A 19981-nucleotide genomic window follows, 5' to 3' on the forward strand; every position below is an offset into this window, starting at 1 on the left:
GAAAATGTACAATTATTTTTATTTTATTTGAAAAAGGATAAATTACGATAGATAGGTAGATAGATAGATTAGATCGATGACCTGCCACCATGGAACCTTTTTATTAAACCTCTGGCCTTAAACGAAGTATGAGCTCTACCACTTCATGAAGGGTCTTCCCACATACATAGGTCGCTACTACATGTCAAAATCCTCTATTGGACTATAGGATTATTAAGCTTTGACAAACAGGAAAGGATGAGTAAGATACAGATTTAGCTGCAATGCATGTCTTAAGTTATATGGTTTTCTTAACTGGTCATCAATACAAGCAAATTTATTGAACACAGCAAGAGCTACTACAAAAGTTGAATAGAAACATCGTATCTGAACATTCATTAAAAGAAATTGCTTACAGCATATCATAGAAGGCACTTTAATAGACATACCTGTATATAAATGCAAAGCTAAATGTTTACCATTAAATGCACTCCTTTTTATTAAGAAACTTACAAAACTATAGACCCATTTCCCCATAAATCAAAATTATATTAAGTACAAAGTCATTTCCAATAGTTATTTAGTAAATAATAAAAGTTTCAAGTCATAGTAGCTTTGTTAGAAAAATGGCAAACTGGAGGATTTTCACTTTCAAATATACAAAACACAAACATACAATGACGTTATAAGAGGCACAAATCAAATGCTCCATGGATAGGGCAATATCCAACAGTGACAGCCACTTGTGCAATGGGACTTTCCCCCTGACCTGTACACTGATGCCCCTCAAAATCTACTCTGGACAATTGGAGAACCTCCTGGAAAAGATTGTGCAAGCGTGAAGAGGAAGAGGAGAAAGGGAAAATCCTATCATGTTCACTGCCATGACAATGTGTATCCCTCATAAGTATCAGTCGTACTATATACACTGAATGACTGTGTAATTTACATTATACCATAGAATGTGCAGCTAGGAGTATCTTAAGTACTGATGCTGCATTTAAGTTAGTGTATGCTTAAATTCAGTAGGAGTCTCCTATTCCTAAAGAAGGAGGCTCCTTTTCAAGACTATCTTAAACCTGTTTAGTTCCAGAAAAGAAAACATCAGTGCTTTATATATGCTGAATTACCACAAAACTACCAGGGCAATCAAAGTGGGCCTTTCCCAACTGACAACATGAAGATGTGCTTCCTATTAAGATACTAATCAGGTGTGTCCTTTGCAATTTTTGTAATTTCATTACTGTATATTCAAAGATCAGATCTCTGGAGCTAAATATTTTAACACAAAGAAGAGACACTAATAAACATACTTACAAACAGACTTAATACTTTATTCATGCATAACCAATTTTCTGCCTACCTTTCACTTGGTACTGTGTATTTTGCACATGCGTTGTGGTAGTTAACAGACAAAACATAGATCTGTATTTGACACACATACATGCTATGGGAAGCTGCTATCAAATTGGGCTTCCTATTATGTGGAACTGGCATGTGTATTCACATCAACAACATGACCTGTGGTTGCACTTCAGGTTGCACTGTGTATAGTCAATGTATTACACTTGCAAAGACAGGTCAATATTCCCATAGCATTAGAAGTAACTCCACCGGGAAAGCTTTTAGACTTGAAAGACTGATAACATTTACTATGAGCTAGTAAATGAAATATATATATACACACACAAATATATTAAATGACATTGCATGTTGATAACTTAATAACCTGGAACACTGTCACAATAACCTGGAACATTGTCACAAACCAAGTCCCACCATTAAAAAATAAAAACTTCCACAGAACAATTCAACGTATTACCAAAAAAAGGAAGTTGCACAGCAATTGAGATGCTAACACTTAAACAAGCCAGTGCAGTTTGTTATTAACCTTTTCAACCAAATCTTCAAAAAGAATCGTAAGATGCCCAATTACACAGAATGTCATGTTTTTTAAAGTTTCCAAGTCTGTAACTTATGTCCAGTTTCTGCAGTCATATGAATCCAGCTATAATTAGTGCAGCATAAATCTGCTGAATTTCATTTATCTCCAATTTTATTTTCACAGAAAAGTAACTGTTACTGTTTCCTCAATGACTGAAATAGCAAGTGTAACTGACAAGAGCCAGTCAGCCAGTGCTATTGAATTAAGTTATTTCTAAGACTGTTTGGTCTATTAATATTATATATTAAAATGCTAGTTGTTGTCTTTCATCCACTGTTCGATCCACTGTATAATCTGATCTAAGTTGTTCTCCATGTCCTCTGGAATGTTGCTGGGCAACTGATGAACAATGTCTTCCTTATACGATGACATGGCTTCTTCATAAATGATCTGAAAAATTTCACATTGAAGGTTGTCTTGAAGCTTTTTTCCTTTGTATCCTCTAAAAAAATAAAATAAGGTAAGACTTGAGATAATTTGGGAGCACATTTTAGGTTAAAAAACAGAGACAAGACTATGTACTAACAAGAGGCTTCATCCTAAACCAAATCTGGTACTGCATCTATTTTGTAGCACTGATTTTACCTGCTTTCCAATCTGTTATACAAGACTGAGTTTTCAGTTCGAAGCACAAATACTATATTAAACCAACGTTCAGGAAAGAAGTCACAGCTGTGATAATCAACTATTACACCGCCATCACTCATCTTCTCTTCCAGTTCATCAACTACCTAAAAGAGAATTAATACAAAATAAACTTATAAATGTATTCTTAGTTACAAAATAAAATCCAAAACTGTGCTAGTTTTTAAATGTAAACGTACCCTGTCTTCATCTAAAATTGGACATCCATATTCCTCATCAAATCCTTCGTATATCTCCCCTGTATAATGAGGAAGAAATGGTAAGAATACAAAAAATGTTTCCAATGGTTTGCTGTCAATTGCTTTTTTAAGATATGTCTCTCAAAAACCTGTGTGCAGCCCAATATTATAGGTTTTTATTCAGAAATAAGTTCCATAAGTCCAATGAGGCTTACTCTATGCATTTTAGACGTATCTTTAAAAGTTTTTTTTAACAAGCATGTCTATAAACAGAATTTATTCCCTTTAGCATTATAGCTATGGATAGGATTCATCTAGGCATCCTGTCAGCAGAAACTCTGTGCAAGGACTACTGCTTATGTAATGGAGCTTTCTCCCTCTCCTCCCACTGAATGCCTCCCAGAATTGGTTTGGGCAGGAAGGGGCAGGGAGAGTCAGGAGAGAGGGGTGGGGCTGTTCCATATGATGAGCTGAAATGCTTGCATAGACAGAATGTTCATAATAGCGCAACACTGAACTCTACCACATATATCTAAACTATACCTACTTACCAGTATATAACTTAAATACGAAATCTACATCAACTTTCAAGTGTTAAGTTCTGTAAAATAAAAACTCACCTTCTTTGGCCAAATCACCCACATTAATGTAAGTAAAATCTGTTCTTGCAGCAATCTCTTTGCCTAGGGTAGTTTTCCCAACACCAGGCGTACCTACAAAGCGGCATATGTCATAACAAAACAGTAATCAATAGTAGCAACTAATAACATATACAGTGGTACCTGTACTTAATTCGTTAAGTACTTAAATTGTTCCGGAGGTCCGTTCTTAACCTGAAACTGTTCTTAACCTGAAGCACCACTTTAGCTAATGGGGCCTCCTGCTGCTGCCGCGCTGCCTGAGCACGATTTGTGTTCTCATCCTGAAGCAAAGTTCTTAACCTGAGGCACTATTTCTGGGTTAGCAGAGTCTGTAACCTGAAGCGTATGTAACCTGAAGCATATGTAACCCGAGGTACCACTGTACTGTAATCAACTCCACATGAAAACTGCTACTAAAGGCCCAGACAGGCCTAGTTCAAGCAAGATAGCCAAAGACTTTCCATTTAAAAAAAAGATCCTGCAGGCGTGTGCATCACACTTTGAACACTTCTCTATATTAAAAATTGTCTACAATCAGCTTGTATGGCATATGGCAAAGAGCAAGTTTTGTATTTGCATGTTATATAAAACAAACAAACACGGAGCAGCATTCAAAACAATGTTATAGCCCATTCGATCACATAGTTTGCCTGCAGGCCCAGGCCTCATATTTGAAGTACAAATAGGAGGGTAAAAGTGACATTTACCGAGGCACACAATCAGGTAAAACCAATGAAATTGCCTCGCACCGAGTCGACCCAAACACACAGCTTTCCAGTATAGGATTTCAGACGGGAATCTTTCCCAGCCTTGTTGTTACTGGTTGCCTAAACCCGAGGACACTAGAAACTGGACCCGGGACCTTATGTTTCTAAAGCACTTGCATGAGATACAAAAACAACCCGTTTTGCTCTTACCCGTGAGAAGAATATTTGGTCTCCGCATGTTCGCTTGGGGGACGATCCAAGTGCCTGGAAAGGCGTCACGAAGACACGTGTTCATCTTTCGCGGGGACCTTTCCCAACTCTGCCCGAGTCAGCGCATAATAACAACGTCACAGAAGCCCCTTTCTTTCGCCCGTCTCCTGGTAAATAGGAAGGCGACTCTGTGAGGTAAGAATCACGTATGACATACATACATACATACATACATACATACATACATACATACATACATACATACATACATACATACATACATACATACATACATACATACATCAGTTTCGGCGAGCTTTTGGCTTTTCTCTGGGGCCAGAGGGTGACGCCTTAAAGTTTCGCCATCAGTTGGGCGCCCACATGCGCCGGAAGCCCCCAGCCTGAATGGAGGCAGCCTGAGTCCCAGGAGGATAAAGACGCCTCCGGCGGGTATTACGGCACCGCGGCAGGTCTCCCTGGTGATGGAGAAGGGCGAGTAAGGCGCTGCCTGGGCTACAGAAGCGGCGGAGAAGGGTCAGCGCAACACAGTCCGGCAGAGCCGCTCCGCAAGTCACTCGGCTGGACATCCCTGAAGGAGCGGCGCAGTCCGAAGCATGTCCGGTCAGAAGTAAGTCCCGCTGAGTTCGGCTGAGCTGCCTTCCCTTCGCCCTGGAAGATCTGCCTCCCTGCCTTGGTGGCCGTTATTTTCCCACCTGGCCTGGGTGGGCGGGTCCCTGACTGACCCCAGCTACAAAAGCTGCTGAACAGACTCTTCGGCTGGGGTAGAGTTTGGAGGTTTCTTTGGTTGCTCGCGCTGTAAAGGTTGAATAAATAATAACAATACTGATGCTGATTTTTGTATCTTTATTTCTAGATCATGTTATGATTCGTGTGGAAATTGTTTTAATTTGGTTGTGTACTTTTTGATGTGTTTTATTTATGACTTCTGTTATGTTTGTAATTATGCAAATCTTGTCATGTCATAAGCTGCCTTGAGTATGGTTTTAACTCAAACACCACCGTGTCTGTGTGTGTGAGAGAGAAAGTGTACTCTTTATATTGCATAGCCTTTGGGGATGGTATGACAACTACTGACATTTGTGACTGGGGATGGTATGACAACTTAAATTTGTGACTAAATAGCCAGTTCTGAAGTTTTCGCCTGCTGTATAGATGAAACCTATAGTTGTCTGTGACAGGTTACTGAAATCTGCCTACTACTGCCTGATGTACTAGTACCACTATATTTAAAAATCATTGCAGGAATATGTTTCACAGTCATGCTGCTAATTAGTTTCTGAGGTTTTTCTCCACAACCATGAGTTGGTAGAAACAATCCCAACCCCTTTTGCACCAGTCTGGGAAGGGGGTGGATAAAGTGGAAGCCTGTAGGATCTCCGCCAGTGAAATCCAACGGAAAGACCCAAAAGGCCCTGTGTGGAGAAGTGGCCTGGCATTCCATACAGACTGGTTGAGCAGTGGCCAGGGTTAGGAATGAACCTTTTCTTGGAAAAACAGCACATTTGGAGGAAAATAGCAGCTGGAGTGTGATTTCTCCCTTCCCTGGGGCTACCCCCTCATTTGCAAGGCAGCCGTAGTTGGATGTTTTGCCTAGTTGGACGTTTTAAAATTCTATTTGTGCAAAGTTTGTTTACATAAATATTTTACACTTTTTTAGGTCATTTAATTTAAAGGGCTGTCAGTCATATGCTTTGGATGGAAACTACAAAGGTTGATGATGTCAAAAAAATATTCAAAAAGAAAGATTGCTGCAGTCAATGTGAGTGATTACTTTAAAATATTAAAGATTTTGGATTGTATTATTCTTTAATGCACAGTTGTTATACTCATGTAGAGAAGGATTACTTACTTTATTATCACTTTTCATAACATCAGCCAATGGTAGTTTGGAAATCACGGTTAAATGTTCCAGACCAAGTATAATTACTGGAAATAAGAACTGTTGAACACACCATGGCTAAATGCCTGTGTGTGTGTGTGTGTGTGTATATATATATATATATTTGCTTTCGTAGATTTTCACGGGTACAGGAATGCAGGTTTTGGTGTCCTCGGGTGTCTTCCCGTGTAAAAGTTGGGGTGTCTAGGCGACGTTTCGACGAGGTCTCACTCGTCATCTTCAGGCTGGTGCTTTCGGCTTCTTGTTACTGGAACAGAGCAGGATCTCAGTGTTTGAGTTCCTATAAATACTGTTGAGGGGGTGTGGTGTATAGCCTTCAATGTTCTGGGCAGAGAGGAAGTTCCCAGGCTAGTCTGCCTTTTCTTCTTTTGTTCCTTAATTACTTGAGGGATATCTTGAGTGATTTCTTGGGTGATATTCTGAGTACCACTTAGGTGGGTCATTAGGTGTGGATTAGTTGCTAAAGCCTTCGTGTCTTGACATCTTGAGCTTTGTGAAGAGTTTTTCTGAGAAGATGGCTGTACTGCACTTAGTTGTGCTCTGGCTTGGCTTCGTGTATAGGGGCGAGCTGTGGTTTTGTGTCCTGTGCCAGCCAGATCTGTGTAGGGATTGCAGGGGGGTGCAGCATCCGGAGGTGCCACCATGGTTTGGCTACTGGATGGTGTCTGTAATTTATCTGTGGAGAGGGTCTGGGTTTGGGTCTGGTGTGGTTGATTGGTGATGGCGTTCTGTGTGCCTCTGGATCTGGTGTCACCAGATCCAGAGGCACACAGAACGCCATCACCAATCAACCACACCAGACACAAAACCACAGCTCGCCCCTATACACGAAGCCAAGCCAGAGCACAACTAAGTGCAGTACAGCCATCTTCTCAGAAAAACTCTTCACAAAGCTCAAGATGTCAAGACACGAAGGCTTTAGCAACTAATCCACACCTAATGACCCACCTAAGTGGTACTCAGAATATCACCCAAGAAATCACTCAAGATATCCCTCAAGTAATTAAGGAACAAAAGAAGAAAAGGCAGACTAGCCTGGGAACTTCCTCTCTGCCCAGAACATTGAAGGCTATACACCACACCCCCTCAACAGTATTTATAGGAACTCAAACACTGAGATCCTGCTCTGTTCCAGTAACAAGAAGCCGAAAGCACCAGCCTGAAGATGACGAGTGAGACCTCGTCGAAACGTCGCCTAGACACCCCAACTTTTACACGGGAAGACACCCGAGGACACCAAAACCTGCATATATATATATATATATATATATGAACTTAAGACCTACTATTTTCATAATTTCATGCTGATTCCAGACTCCCTTTCTTGTACAGTGGTACTAAGAACTTTGCTTCAGGATGAGAACAGAAATTGTGCTCCGGTGGCACAGCAGCAGCAGGAGGCCCCATTAGCTAAAGTGGTGCTTCAGGTTAAGAACAGTTTCAGGTTAAGAACGGACCTCCGGAACGAATTAAGTTCTTTACCCGAGGTACCACTGTATTAAAACAAAGTTACTGAATGTTCAATTAGGGCTTAAAAGTTGAAAGGGGGCTTTCCAATAGTATGACAAAGTTGTTGTTGTTATTAAGACCTTGGATCTAATACTAGTTGGTTTAAGAATTAATCATTTCTATCATGCAATAACTTTTGTTTACTTACATTTTGTCAGGTGACTGATTGGGTGGAGCCATCTTTTAGTGATTTCTGTAAGGATACAATTCTGTCATCTGATATTCTTCATAAGAAGCCATCAACAGATACCAAACACAGTCGGAAGAAAAAAGAGTGTTGCTCTCCGATAGAAAGTTGTAAGACTGAAAGAAAAAAAAGAAAGCCACTTTCTGTAGATGAGCAATATAAATATAAACTCTCAAAACAAAACCATAGCCAAAATGAATCTTGGGTGGATAAATACAAACCAAAAACTCAGGTAAAGTTTAAAATTCCTTTAAAACAACAAATAGCTATGTGTGTTGCTGAAGTGGTGTGTCCAAAAGGACAAATAGATAGTGTTTCATTAAGTTGATAGAACATAGGTATACTTGGTTAATAGAAAAGTGTAAGATATATATATATTTAAATTGTCAGCAAGTGTTTGGAATATTATGCAATAGCAATGGAATATTTTTTGCACTTGTTATTGAGTAATGATATTGACTATGTCTAGATGATCATCTTTCAGCTTAATAAACAGAGATGTGAGCAAGACTTTTGTCCACTTATGGTTGTTTCTAGAAATATGTTGGATGTCCTTTGAATGCCTTGAAAATTAATGCAGATCTAGTCCCTTGGCTCCGATACGTGGCAATTATGTAAGCACATTCCAGTTCATTAGGACAGAGGTCTTGTGGTAGCTTTCAGACTGTAAATGGACCCTTCCTGCAGATGCCCCTTATCTTAGCTCAGGCTTCCTCAACCTTGGCCCTCCAGATGTTTTTGGCCTACAACTCCCATGATCCCTATCGAGCAGAACCAGTGGTCAGGGATGATGGGAATTGTAGTCTCAAAACATCTGGAGGGCTGAGGTTGAGGAAGCCTGTTTTAGCTAGTTTAGTAGGCTGTGGAACTATTTGCAGTCTGAAGGCTGCTGCTGAATCTCAGGCCCTGAACTCTGCTGTGTGTGATGTAATCTCCACACTTCGGGGCTTGGAGATGGGCACCAGATAGCTGGAACCCTAATGGCCTGAATTCTGGCCAAAATGGATCCCAGTTTGGAAGACAAACTGAGCCAGGCCAGTTACAGAAACACAGTGAAAATAGAACCATTTTTATTTTGCTTACACTAATAATTAACTTGTTACAGGTACCAAGAGGATATGCTACAACAGTGTTCTTTCGCAGTATTCTACTGTAAAATTATTTGCCTGAAATATATATTATTATTTTTCTCATTAGAATGAGCTTGCCATACACAAGAAGAAAATTGAAGAAGTTGAAGCATGGTTAAAAGATCACACATTTCAAAGGCCACCCAGACAGGTAGCATATATTTACCTAGTAGCTTTACCTGCCACTAAGTTTGTTTTGAAGGCTTTGTGTAACTTAAGACTCCTACTGGGAAATGTTCAACAGATTATTTTTTCATCAGAAATGAGGTGAAAAAATAACACAAATCCTGCATGATATTTCATTTTGCAGCAGTATTTGTTACAGTATTTCATGCAGTAATCTGCTTTTGAGATTTGGCACAGTAATTTTCTAGAAGTTTGTAGCAGGAAAATAAATTCTTAGGAAAAATAATACGGTGCACTTGAAAATAAAGTTAGCATAAACTAGCTTTTTGACATGTGGACTGACATACCATAGGAAAATAGGCATCATTTGATGGCCTTTCCCCTTCCTTTTCTGAACTGCGAGGTATGCATTTCACTGTTTGCTTCTTTGCAACCTGGGGAGAGGAACATAGGAGGATCCTTTATATCAATCAGACAATTGTTTTTCCATGTGGCTCAGTACTGTCTGTTGGCAGCAGTTCTGATTTTGAGGGAGCTGATATTCCGCTTATTGAATCTGGGAGCTGCTTCATGCAAAGCCAATGCTTTACCACTGAGCTACAGCTTCTTTTGAGAGGAGTGAATGGCAAAGAGTAAGCTTGGCTCAGAGTAGGCACCCTGAAATTTTTGGGTGCACCTTAGCCATGTTCAATAATTCAAATGGGTCTGCTCCAAATGAAAACTAGTTGCATGTCACTCAGAAAAGTTCTGCACGCATGTTAAGTTTTTCCATATTGCCTGGTGGACTTTGCTACATTGTGACCTGAGAAATGCTGCGATACTCTGGTATGTACAGAGTATGGTATGTAACAGAGGGGCATACAAGGATGAATTCAAAGGTGCCGACGTTTGCAGTGTTATACTTGGAGCTAAATCATTGCATGAGAGAAGTCTACATATATTCTTCCTCTTGCACAAGTGTTTTCAGAAGAGCATTGCTGGCAAGTTCCCTTACACACAGTTTTTTTTGTGTGTGTGTGGCGGATATGGATGGGATCCAAACTGCTGTTAGCTTTTTTTTGTCGTCCTAATTCAAATAAAAACTAGTATTAGGGGTAATAACAAAATGTGTCAAATATTTTGTTTAGGTAGCATTTTATTGCTGCTTCTTTTTCCAATTCTTTGCAATATATATGATTACCTAATAAGCAATTAATTTTACACTTGTATAAGTGTGGTGAAATATTGAATCATTGGGATTGTAATTTGTAATTTAGCAACAGTAACTGTGCTAACACAAAGTGTGGGGAGGAGGGGGGAAATTAATAAAAGTCCATTAAATTTTTATCCTGCTCTTTCCTTCTAACATATTAAGTTGGTTTATTATATGGTGTCTTGTAGGAAGGCTCTATTTTATTATTAACTGGTCCTCCGGGATGTGGCAAGTCTGCAACTGTGGAAATATTAGCCAAAGATCTTGGCATTCAAGTGCAAGAATGGATAAATCCTGTATCACTAGACTTCAAGAAAGACAACGTCATAGATTCTTTGAGCCATGGTAAGCATTTAATTGAAGACTTTGAGTCCAGCAGTTAGGATGTATTTGGTAGGTTTGTGTATTTGACATAATATCACAATCTGATGCCCATCAAATTGTTGTAAGTTTCATTGGAATTAATGAGACTCATTTCTACTTAATAGTGTGATACTTTAGATACATACTCAGATATTCACTAATAGACCTTCTTTTCACCCCATGGTTTCAAACATTTTCACATTTCAAAACTGATAGTTTTGCAGTAATGGGAAGGGAACAGTGGGGCTGGCCTTTCCCCCCTAGTAGATTGGTTCTTAACAGTGGCGTAGCGTGGGTTGTCAGCACCCAGGGCAAGGCAAGTAATTTGCGCCCCCTAACCTGTAGATTTGCGCCCCCTAACCAGTGGATTTGCGCCCCCTAACCCTAACCCCCAAATGTTGCGCCCGGTGCGGCCGGCCCCCCCTGCACCCCCCACGCTACGCCACTGGTTCTTAAGCTTGCAGAGCTGCTTTTTCTGTAGAGTATACTGATTTGTACAACAACTGAAGCTCTTAAAATGAAGGTGGATGGGATTTCTAAGTTAAGGCAGATATCTTTATCCGCTGATGGAAAATAGAAACTATGAAGATCATATCTGCACTCTTTTTCTTCAAAGATGTGGTATACTTGTACCACCCATCCAGTTCCCGTAATCTACACCTTTGGTGGATTTTAGCCTGTGTTGTTTGGCAGCAGGCAAAAAATGGCCTGTTGCTCTCAAACACCAATTTCAAAGCAGATGGGTCCTAGGATACTGAATCTTCATGTTCATATTATTGTTATTTATAAGGTATACACTGTAAAATAAACTCTCCTGTTCAGAGTCTGATTTTCAGATACTTCCTTATCAGAGCCAGACAGCTCTCTTTCAAGAGTTTCTGTTAAGAGCAAACAAATATGCAAGTCTTCAGATGGTTGGACAATCCATGGAAACTGACAGAAGACTTATTCTTGTGGAAGTAAGTAAAAATAGTTGACTAACTAATTCAAGTTAAAACCTTATATTCTTTTTTTCTTACATTTTAAAGGACACTGTTTTATGTAAATTGCTTAGGGATTATGAATATTAAGCAGTATATAAATAAGTAAATAATGCAAGATAGGAGTTACTATAATCATAAGGGGTGATTCACGGGATGATTTGAAAATTTTGTCACTGTAAGCCTACTAAGAGCACAGGAACATTTGGGTTTATCTAAAGTAGCACTTTAATCTAAACGGTTTGTTATTATAAATGTCAAGTAAAATAAGCATATGACTCATATTATAGTCTTAATGGTCACCAACAATATTAATGCTACAGAGATGCTAAAATAGGAATATTGTGAAGAGCTAATATAAGGTAAGGAGAGGATTAGCTGCATTTGTCATGACATAAGAATTCTCTTGACAATTTTCTCAGTTTGAACAGTGTAACTCCAATGATAATGGAAAAAGCTGCAATAACAGTATTGTATTTGGTTTTTATAGGATATGCCAAACCATTTTTACCGTGACCATAGCTGTTTACATGAAATCTTGAGGTGAGTATAAAGCCATGGTTAGCAGTTTGTTTTATCAAAGGGCCACTTTGAGGAATGCAGCTGATGTGCTATAAAATTCCACGAACACAAATGGAAACCTTCACATCATTCAATTTATTCTGAATTTTTTGTGTCTGGGGGTGGAATGTAAACATTTTGAGGTGGGAGGCATTCTTGGGCCAGAGGCTTCTAGTTGCTTATTGCTAGTACAGACTCCTACAGATTGATATCTAGATCAACACTTGCCTTTAAACTTGGGACTTTCTCTTTTCATTTTTCATTTTAGAAGGTTTGTTCGGACAAGCAGATGTCCTCTTGTGTTTATAATATCAGATGCCTTCAGTGGAGCCAGCAACCAAAGGTCTCTATTTCCAAAGGAGATTCAGGAAGAGCTACATATAGCTAATATTAGGTAAAAGGATCATTAAATGCATTGGTCCCAACTGAGAATTCATTATTAAATGTATATTGACCATCTGCCTCATTAATTTTCTCAGTTTTAACCCCGTGGCTCCAACGATGATGATGAAAGTTCTAAATCGAATAGCTGAAGCAGAGTTCAAGACGGTAGGTCAGATTAAAGCAGCACTGGGACAGTTGCAATATGGTCATATTGTAAAGGTTAGCTGAAGGTATCAATTGAGAGAGTTATTTAGTCTGCTCCTTCCAAAAAAATAGAATAAGTTTTAACAAGTGGCTTGTGTTTGAGAAGTAGCTGCCAAATGACTAAGGTCTGTCAGCATTTTTCAGACTACCCTACCACACAGATCTGTAGTGGGCAACCGTATACAGTGTTCTGAACTCCTTTGAGGGAAAGTACAGGTAAAATAAAACAAAAACAAGAAGCTCAGAAATACATGGATGTATACAAATGGCTTCCCCACACATAGCACTTGTAATTTATTTCACTATCAGAGTTGCTGTAGGAGTTTAGTAGTGTATGGATATGTGTTTATGCTCAGTTAATAGGTGACTTAGAAATGTAAATAATAGTATCATATGCAGCATTGTTCCACCATTGAGTAAGGAAACCTGTGAATGTGTTCTGAGTATCACTAATACCAGGTGGTACACTGATTGAGAGAGCAAAGAGGTGAGAACTAATGGAAGTCTAATCTCTTAGGTTACTTGATGCTGCAAACATCAGTTTAATAAAATCATATAAAGCTTATGGCCAATGTTTATCTACAAAGAAGAAGAGTTTGGATTTGATATCCCGCTTTATCACTACCCGAAGGAGTCTCAAAGCAGCTAACATTCTCCTTTCTCTTCCTCCCCCACAACAAACATTCTGTGAGGTGAGTGGGGCTGAGAGACTTCAAAGAGGTGTGACTGGCCCAAGGTCACCCAGCAGCTGCATGTGGAGGAGCGGTGACGTGAACCCGGTTCCCCAGATTACGAGACTACTGCTCTTAACCATTACACCACACTGGCTCTCACAAACTAACAGTAGTCTTGTTGTGCAGACTAAAAACCTTACAGATGCTTTTGCTTTTCTTTGCAGAATGGAGAAAAAACCGATGTCCCTGACATATCTTCATTAGAGTTGATTTGCAAAGGATGTTCAGGTGATATTAGGAGTGCAATAAATAACCTTCAGTTTTCTTCTTTAAGAGGCAAGTATGGAACTTTTTCTGCTTATATAAGTTTGTGTTTTGTGGAAATCATTTTTATTTTAACACTGTTGGGGTAGCCTTGCCGGAACACTATCAATGCAAGACAAGAATTGAATGTCTCTTGGTTGTTAAATGGGGCTTTTATACTGTGGTGCTGATCCAAAGATTAACAGAAAAGACAACTCTCCGCTTGTGAAATAATGAGCGCACCTTATTTTTCTATTGAATAAAAAATTCTGGAGTTCATGTTTTACAGTCTACCACTTTGTTCTTTTGTTGCTTTTTGATTACCAGACTGCTCATCAGAGAACAACTTTCTGTCGCAGAAAAAGGGGAATTCCACATTAAAATATGATACATTATCTAAAGTAAAGAAGAAAAAGAAATTTGGTAACCAGGAGTTACAAGCTGTTGGCGCCAAAGATTCCTCCATCTTTCTGTTCCATGCCTTGGGGAAAATACTTTACTGCAAAAGTAAGAACACATTAACCTATTATTCTTAACTCTATTTGTGTGAGGGGAAGAATTCTCATGTCAATTATTGACAGCTTCTACATTTGCCAACTACTGATTCATTTACCTTTCCTACTCTTAAGACAATATAAAGAATCAGTAGCTATTGTTTTTTCTAACTGGAATCTGTCACATATGAATTGTGAGCAGAGGGCATTGCACAATTATTGGGAGCAAGCCCTGTCCTATAGATCCATGCCTTGGCATAAACTGAACATGAGTACCAGCTCATGCGCAGGCTTCCATGCAATTAAAACTTGCACACACTACCAGGAGCCTTGGTCACATGGAAGTCTATGTGTGCTGTAAGCCATGTGAACCAGTACTAGCCAAGTTTGAGTTGTAGACAATCCCCTCATCTCTGGTCAGTAACCTGTCTCCATATCCAAATACTCTATGCTTCTCATATTCAATGTAAACTTATATGTAGCTGTAGTGTCTGTTATTTTTACAGGAGAACCAGCAACAGACCTGGAGTTTCCTCGGTTACCTGTTCATTTAACAGAATATGAACGAAATCCCTTGCTTGTTCATCCTGAGGTAAATTCATTTACTGTTTACTATTAATTGAGTGAAAATTTACTGCTAGTTATCCTATGTAAGTTGTAGATGTAACAATGATATTCTTAATATGTCATAATGCTAACTCATTTCCTCCTGGTGCATAACTTTAATTCTGTATGTTCTCCTTTATTTAGGATGTCGTAGAAAAGTCACACATGCCTGGGGACTTATTTAATTTATACCTTCATCAAAACTACATAGACTTTTTCTCTGATATAGATGATCTTGTGAGAGCCAGTGAATATTTGAGTACTGCTGACTTCCTTTGCAGTAACTGGGATGTAAGTTTTAAAAAGTAACAATAGGTTAAAGTAACAAAACATAGAAATATGAAGGCTTCAGAATAAATGTCAGAGGAGGGAAATAAACATTTTGAACCAGTGAAAGTGAATGGCTTCACCATTCCCCAGTGGGTGTGCTAAATTTGTAGGTTCTGTATTTATATATTACCATAACTGTTTCTGCTTATTATTACCGTACTTATTATTAATTAAATTTGTATACCGTCCTTCATCTGAAGATCATGGGGCAGTTCACAACATAAAAACGCAAAATGAAAACAAAATGCATAATAAAATAGAGACAAACCAATAACCTCCCTCCCTGCTTAGAATTGTAACAGACCTCAAGATTTACCTAGTCCACTCCCTTAGACTTGTTGTTCTTGTAGGACAGTGTGTTTTATGTAACTTTAAAGCTTACTGTTCATGCTTTGCCTTACCAAACAATTGTTCCGAAGAAAGCATGTGCCATTTTCTAGCTACTCTTTCTATAGTCTGGATAAAGTTGTCGTGTCTCAGATACTTTTTTAAATAGATGACACCCAGCTGAACTCCCTTTCCTCATCCCTACAGCCTCTAACGCACATACCAAATCTGCTCTGGAAGATTGGGGGACCCCTAGAGTCTATCTTGGAGTTGTGAGGGGCTATGGGTAGAGGAAAGGAAGCAGGAGTGGATATTCATGACACAGTCCAACAGACATCCTTTAAATTTGTTCCCATGTGTTCGAACCAACAGACTACATGGCATGGAAAAATACCAGCTGTTGCAAATGTGAGGGGGGTGCATTGCTCATTATTCACCATATGAAACTGATAGGTTCAAATCATCAGATAATTTTAACCTGAGAATTTAAAATACTTAATTGCAACTCAGTTGCAAATAGGTAAAAACTTGACTGCCAGAAATGCTCCCCCTTTCACCTTGATCTTGTTTTTATCATTTCCTATAGGCAAGACCTACACTCCGGGAATATAGTGCATCCATAGCCACAAGGGGCGTAATGCATTCAAACAGATCCAGAGCCTCTGCTCAAAGCAAAGGAGGAATGGGCTTTCGACCCCTTCATAAACCGCAGTGGTTCCTAATAAACAAAAAGGTAATTATTTTGAAATGATATTCTTTATTTCAACATTTATTGTAAAACGTTTTAGAATTATTTCAAATCATAACCTAAAATAGAAACAGTAAATTAAGTTCAGCTTTCTTAGTATCATTCTCATCTGATTTGTGATGTGGGTTACTAATGCTGTAAGATTGCCTTAGCTTGCATGTTTGTGATAAGCATATTCATTACAAGATTAAAGAGTTATTTAATAAGATTTAGGTTTCAGTTTAAGTTTCAATTAAAGGATTGCCTTGCGCCATCTAGCCAAGGAAAATATTTCAGATGAATCATTCCTGCAGTGTAATCTAGGACCAGCTTGACTACACAAACAACCCAAGAAGAAATATATTTAGCGGCTACCACAAAATAGCATTTGGTCTGGGGAAAATACATTTCAGCATACTCTGTAACATGGTTAGGAATAAAGAAGTGTACCTCTTGGATTTTTAGTGTAGCAGCTTCAAGTAAAAATGGACAGGCCGATTTTGGAACCTTCAAATTATGCTATTTCCAGAAAAATTAAATAAGAAAATCAAAATGGAAAGAAATAACTTGATGCTTTAAGCTCCTGCAGCTGTCTAGGCGACGTATCACACCACATCTCAATATAAAAAAATTCCTTCCTTCCAGTAGCACCTTAAAGACCAACTAAGTTAGTTCTTGGTATGAGCTTTCGTGTGCATGCACACTTCTTCAGATACACAGAAAGCTCATACCAAGAACTAACTTAGTTGGTCTTTAAGGGGCTACTGGAAGGAAGGAATTTTTTTATTTTGACTATGGCAGACCAACACGGCTACCTATCTGTAACCACATCTCAATAGTTATTTCCTGGATAGTGTTGCATGCTTGTTTTAATGTTGGGTTTCTAAGGCATGGAAGTTCTGGCAAAATAACCTCCTAATATTTATAATTGGTAGAGAGTCAGAAGAGAAATTTTGTGGTTTAACTGTAGATAATATATTTTACTATTAGACTTCTTTGTTCTGCCTCCTTATAGTTTCAGGAAAACTGCATTGCTGCAAAATCCCTCTTTTCAAGTTTCTGTTTACCACCACTGTGCCTTCAGACCCAGCTGTTACCTTATCTTGCCATGCTGACAAATCCAATGAGAAACCCAGGTACTTTTTAAAAAACAAACAAACCCTTTTTTCAGAAAATGTATTGGAAGTTCTTAGCCAAACTCTGATGGTAAGCAGTTAGTACTCAAATTAGTACTGATAATTTACTCTTAACCTTGGTTTAACACCACATGGGAGGTGTTGATTGTGCTCTGTAATGTCAGTTCTCTAAGAGTTTGTATCAGCACATCTGCATCTGATGCTTTGCCCTATTGCTTCAACATTGTTAGTTTTTTCATTGTGCTGCCTGTAGCTTGTTTGCATACCTGGGCCAAAGGGCTTCTATAGAAGCTCATTTTTTAGGAGCAAGGAGCACTCATTCAATTTTTCCTACAGCAGCATGACAAATGTATTGGTTGGGATATGGAGGGTGGCACTTTAGAGCAGAAAAAGCCTTTGGCCATGGAAAATAATGTAATGATTAACCAAGCCCTAGATAGTATGTTAATATTATCTATCTATCTATCATCTATCTCTAGTCTAAATCAGGAGTGGAGGAAGTATTGCAAAACAGTCTTAGCTTAAAATGGGACTGTGTACTCTGGATACACAACAAATTCAAGTTCTAACACAATTCTAAGGAATAATTTTTGTATGCTTTCTCAGCTCAGATTACTTTTATCCAGGACATTGGAAGGCTTCCTTTAAAGAAACACTTTGGAAGGTAAATGCCTACTGTGGCTCTTTTGCAAATTGGAATATGTTTGCTCTAAATATCAGTATATACTTTCATATAGCACTTTGACTACATTGGTTAATTCTCAATCTATAAGGTGGGAAAAGTAACAATCAACTTGATATGTCACTCTGACCATATCAAGGACTCTATGTGTTTTATTATTTATTCTTTTATTATTTATATCCTGCCTTTCTACATGCAATCCAAACCAGAATATGTACGGTTCTCAGGCAGTCTCCCATCCATATACTGCCCAGACCTGCTTGCCTTCAGCAAAGTGGAGGCCTCATACGTCTTCAAGACCATGCCCTGGGCTACGTTGGGAGAGGGAATAGTCTGCATATATAAGATATTACTAAGAAGTGTAAAACCTCATGTTGGTTTTAAATTTACAAATATACACTGAGATTTGTCCTATAAGGCAACTAACTGTGCTTTCTGTGTTTAAATTAAAAAACTGGGCTAACAGCAACTAGGCATTTGCAATCTCTCCTCCTTTTCAGTAGTTTTTAAGGGGTCACAATCTGTGGTGAAAGTCAACAGGAAGAAAGTGGTACAGCAAATCATGTAATCCGCTGTCAATACACACAGTTTGGAAATCTGGACTGTAAGGGTTTTTTAGGTGTATTACAAACTAGGCATACAAAACTTTTCTTCTCGTGTGTCCACACACCTACCTGTTGCTCACTTTAAGAATGCAGCTTTATAAGCTTAACTTCGAAAGGCAATGAGAGAAAAGGAGAAACAGATGTTAGTTTTTATGTTATTTGCATACCTGAATTCCTCAGTAATTCTCTGCAAGAGCATAAAATGTTTCTGAACTTTTATTACTTTCATTCCACAACAGGTTGAAGCTTGAAACTCTTACTGATAAAGACTCCGCAATACAGGTCCTAGACAGTGACGATGAAGGGGATTTTGCTGAGATGCAGTCCACAAATGTGCTTACCCAAATGGAGAAAAACAAAACCAGTGAGAAAAATGAACCATATGAAAGTCCTCTTCCTTCCAGCCAATCTAGTGGAAATGAACTACCAGCCAGTCAACCTCAGCCTATTGTAGCACAAGCAATCATGGAGGAAGATGAACTAATCATAGAGGAATATGACAGTGACTAGATGGTGTGAAATGGCAACCCCAAAGCTGTGATAGTGTTTAACATAATAATTTTAAGTTTAATATTTTATAAGCAGTCTTAGCCAACTGTACTGAGAGTGCTACTACTGATAACTTCAACTTATTTTTTTGAGCTATTATTACTTTGCCAGAGTTTCATGCACCTTCATTTCCAGAGAAACAAATGATGCACAAGATATCTGAGTACTGGATTTCCCCAGTACTATTTGACTCTACACTGTAAAGCTTCCGACGGTGTGCACTTCAGTTCAAAATTTTGGTCCCAGTCCGAGAGGTGGTGTGGAAATCAGTATTATGAGACAAATGCACTGGTTTACATGCCTCTTACAGATATTTGGAGGGACACTGTCAATAGTTTTGTTAGAATTTCACAAAAGTAACCCTTACCTGCAGTGATAGAAAACCTGTACAAAGTGTTTAAGTTCTGGGCTGTGTATTATTTAAGATGTAAATAAATTTCTGAATTCCTTGTATGCTTTGTGATTTTTAGATGTTTATAAAATTGAAGCGGGTACAGCGTGTGTTAGATAAACTTGCCTTCGGGCCACAAGTCATTTCAACTGCATCCAAAAAGTGCAACTGGCCCAAACGACCTTTAAAAGGCTATCTCCCTGCCCCCACCATACAATGCCTGCTTCTTTGCCCACTTGCATAATCTGCAAGTCTAAACAAAACTGTGGTATTTACTCTCCCATAAATTCGCCC

At 38.7% G+C, this 19981-nt stretch overlaps 2 protein-coding genes across 4 annotated transcripts; one reads left to right on the forward strand and one right to left on the reverse strand.

Annotated features, from left to right (window-relative positions):
- Positions 1-295: 295 nt before the first annotated feature.
- On the reverse strand, positions 296-4442 carry AK6 (adenylate kinase 6). The gene is made up of 5 exons (XM_083465556.1): positions 4307-4442; positions 3369-3461; positions 2749-2807; positions 2510-2655; positions 296-2366 (listed from the first exon to the last, which is right to left on the reverse strand). Exons 1-5 carry the CDS (start codon positions 4389-4391, stop codon positions 2177-2179), a joined length of 573 nt encoding a protein of 190 aa, XP_083321682.1. The 5' UTR covers positions 4392-4442; the 3' UTR covers positions 296-2176.
- Positions 4436-19749, forward strand: RAD17 (RAD17 checkpoint clamp loader component). 3 transcript variants are annotated; one of them, XM_083465307.1, is made up of 17 exons: positions 4436-4501; positions 5985-6086; positions 7895-8155; positions 9121-9204; positions 10560-10716; positions 11557-11693; positions 12205-12257; positions 12544-12669; positions 12755-12824; positions 13762-13873; positions 14168-14347; positions 14841-14926; positions 15085-15231; positions 16184-16330; positions 17340-17460; positions 18067-18124; positions 18987-19749. In XM_083465307.1, exons 2-17 carry the CDS (start codon positions 6042-6044, stop codon positions 19255-19257), a joined length of 2055 nt encoding a protein of 684 aa, XP_083321433.1. In that variant the 5' UTR covers positions 4436-4501; positions 5985-6041; the 3' UTR covers positions 19258-19749. The 3 variants fall into 3 exon arrangements, with proteins under 3 accessions (XP_083321433.1, XP_083321434.1, XP_083321432.1); XM_083465308.1 differs by lacking the exon at positions 4436-4501 and adding an exon at positions 4797-4934; XM_083465306.1 differs by lacking the exon at positions 4436-4501 and adding an exon at positions 4934-5088.
- Positions 19750-19981: the final 232 nt, after the last annotated feature.

The sequence above is a fragment of the Podarcis liolepis genome (genome assembly GCF_965112155.1).
Source record: "Podarcis liolepis genome assembly, chromosome: 11".
Taxonomy (NCBI): domain Eukaryota; kingdom Metazoa; phylum Chordata; class Lepidosauria; order Squamata; family Lacertidae; genus Podarcis; species Podarcis liolepis.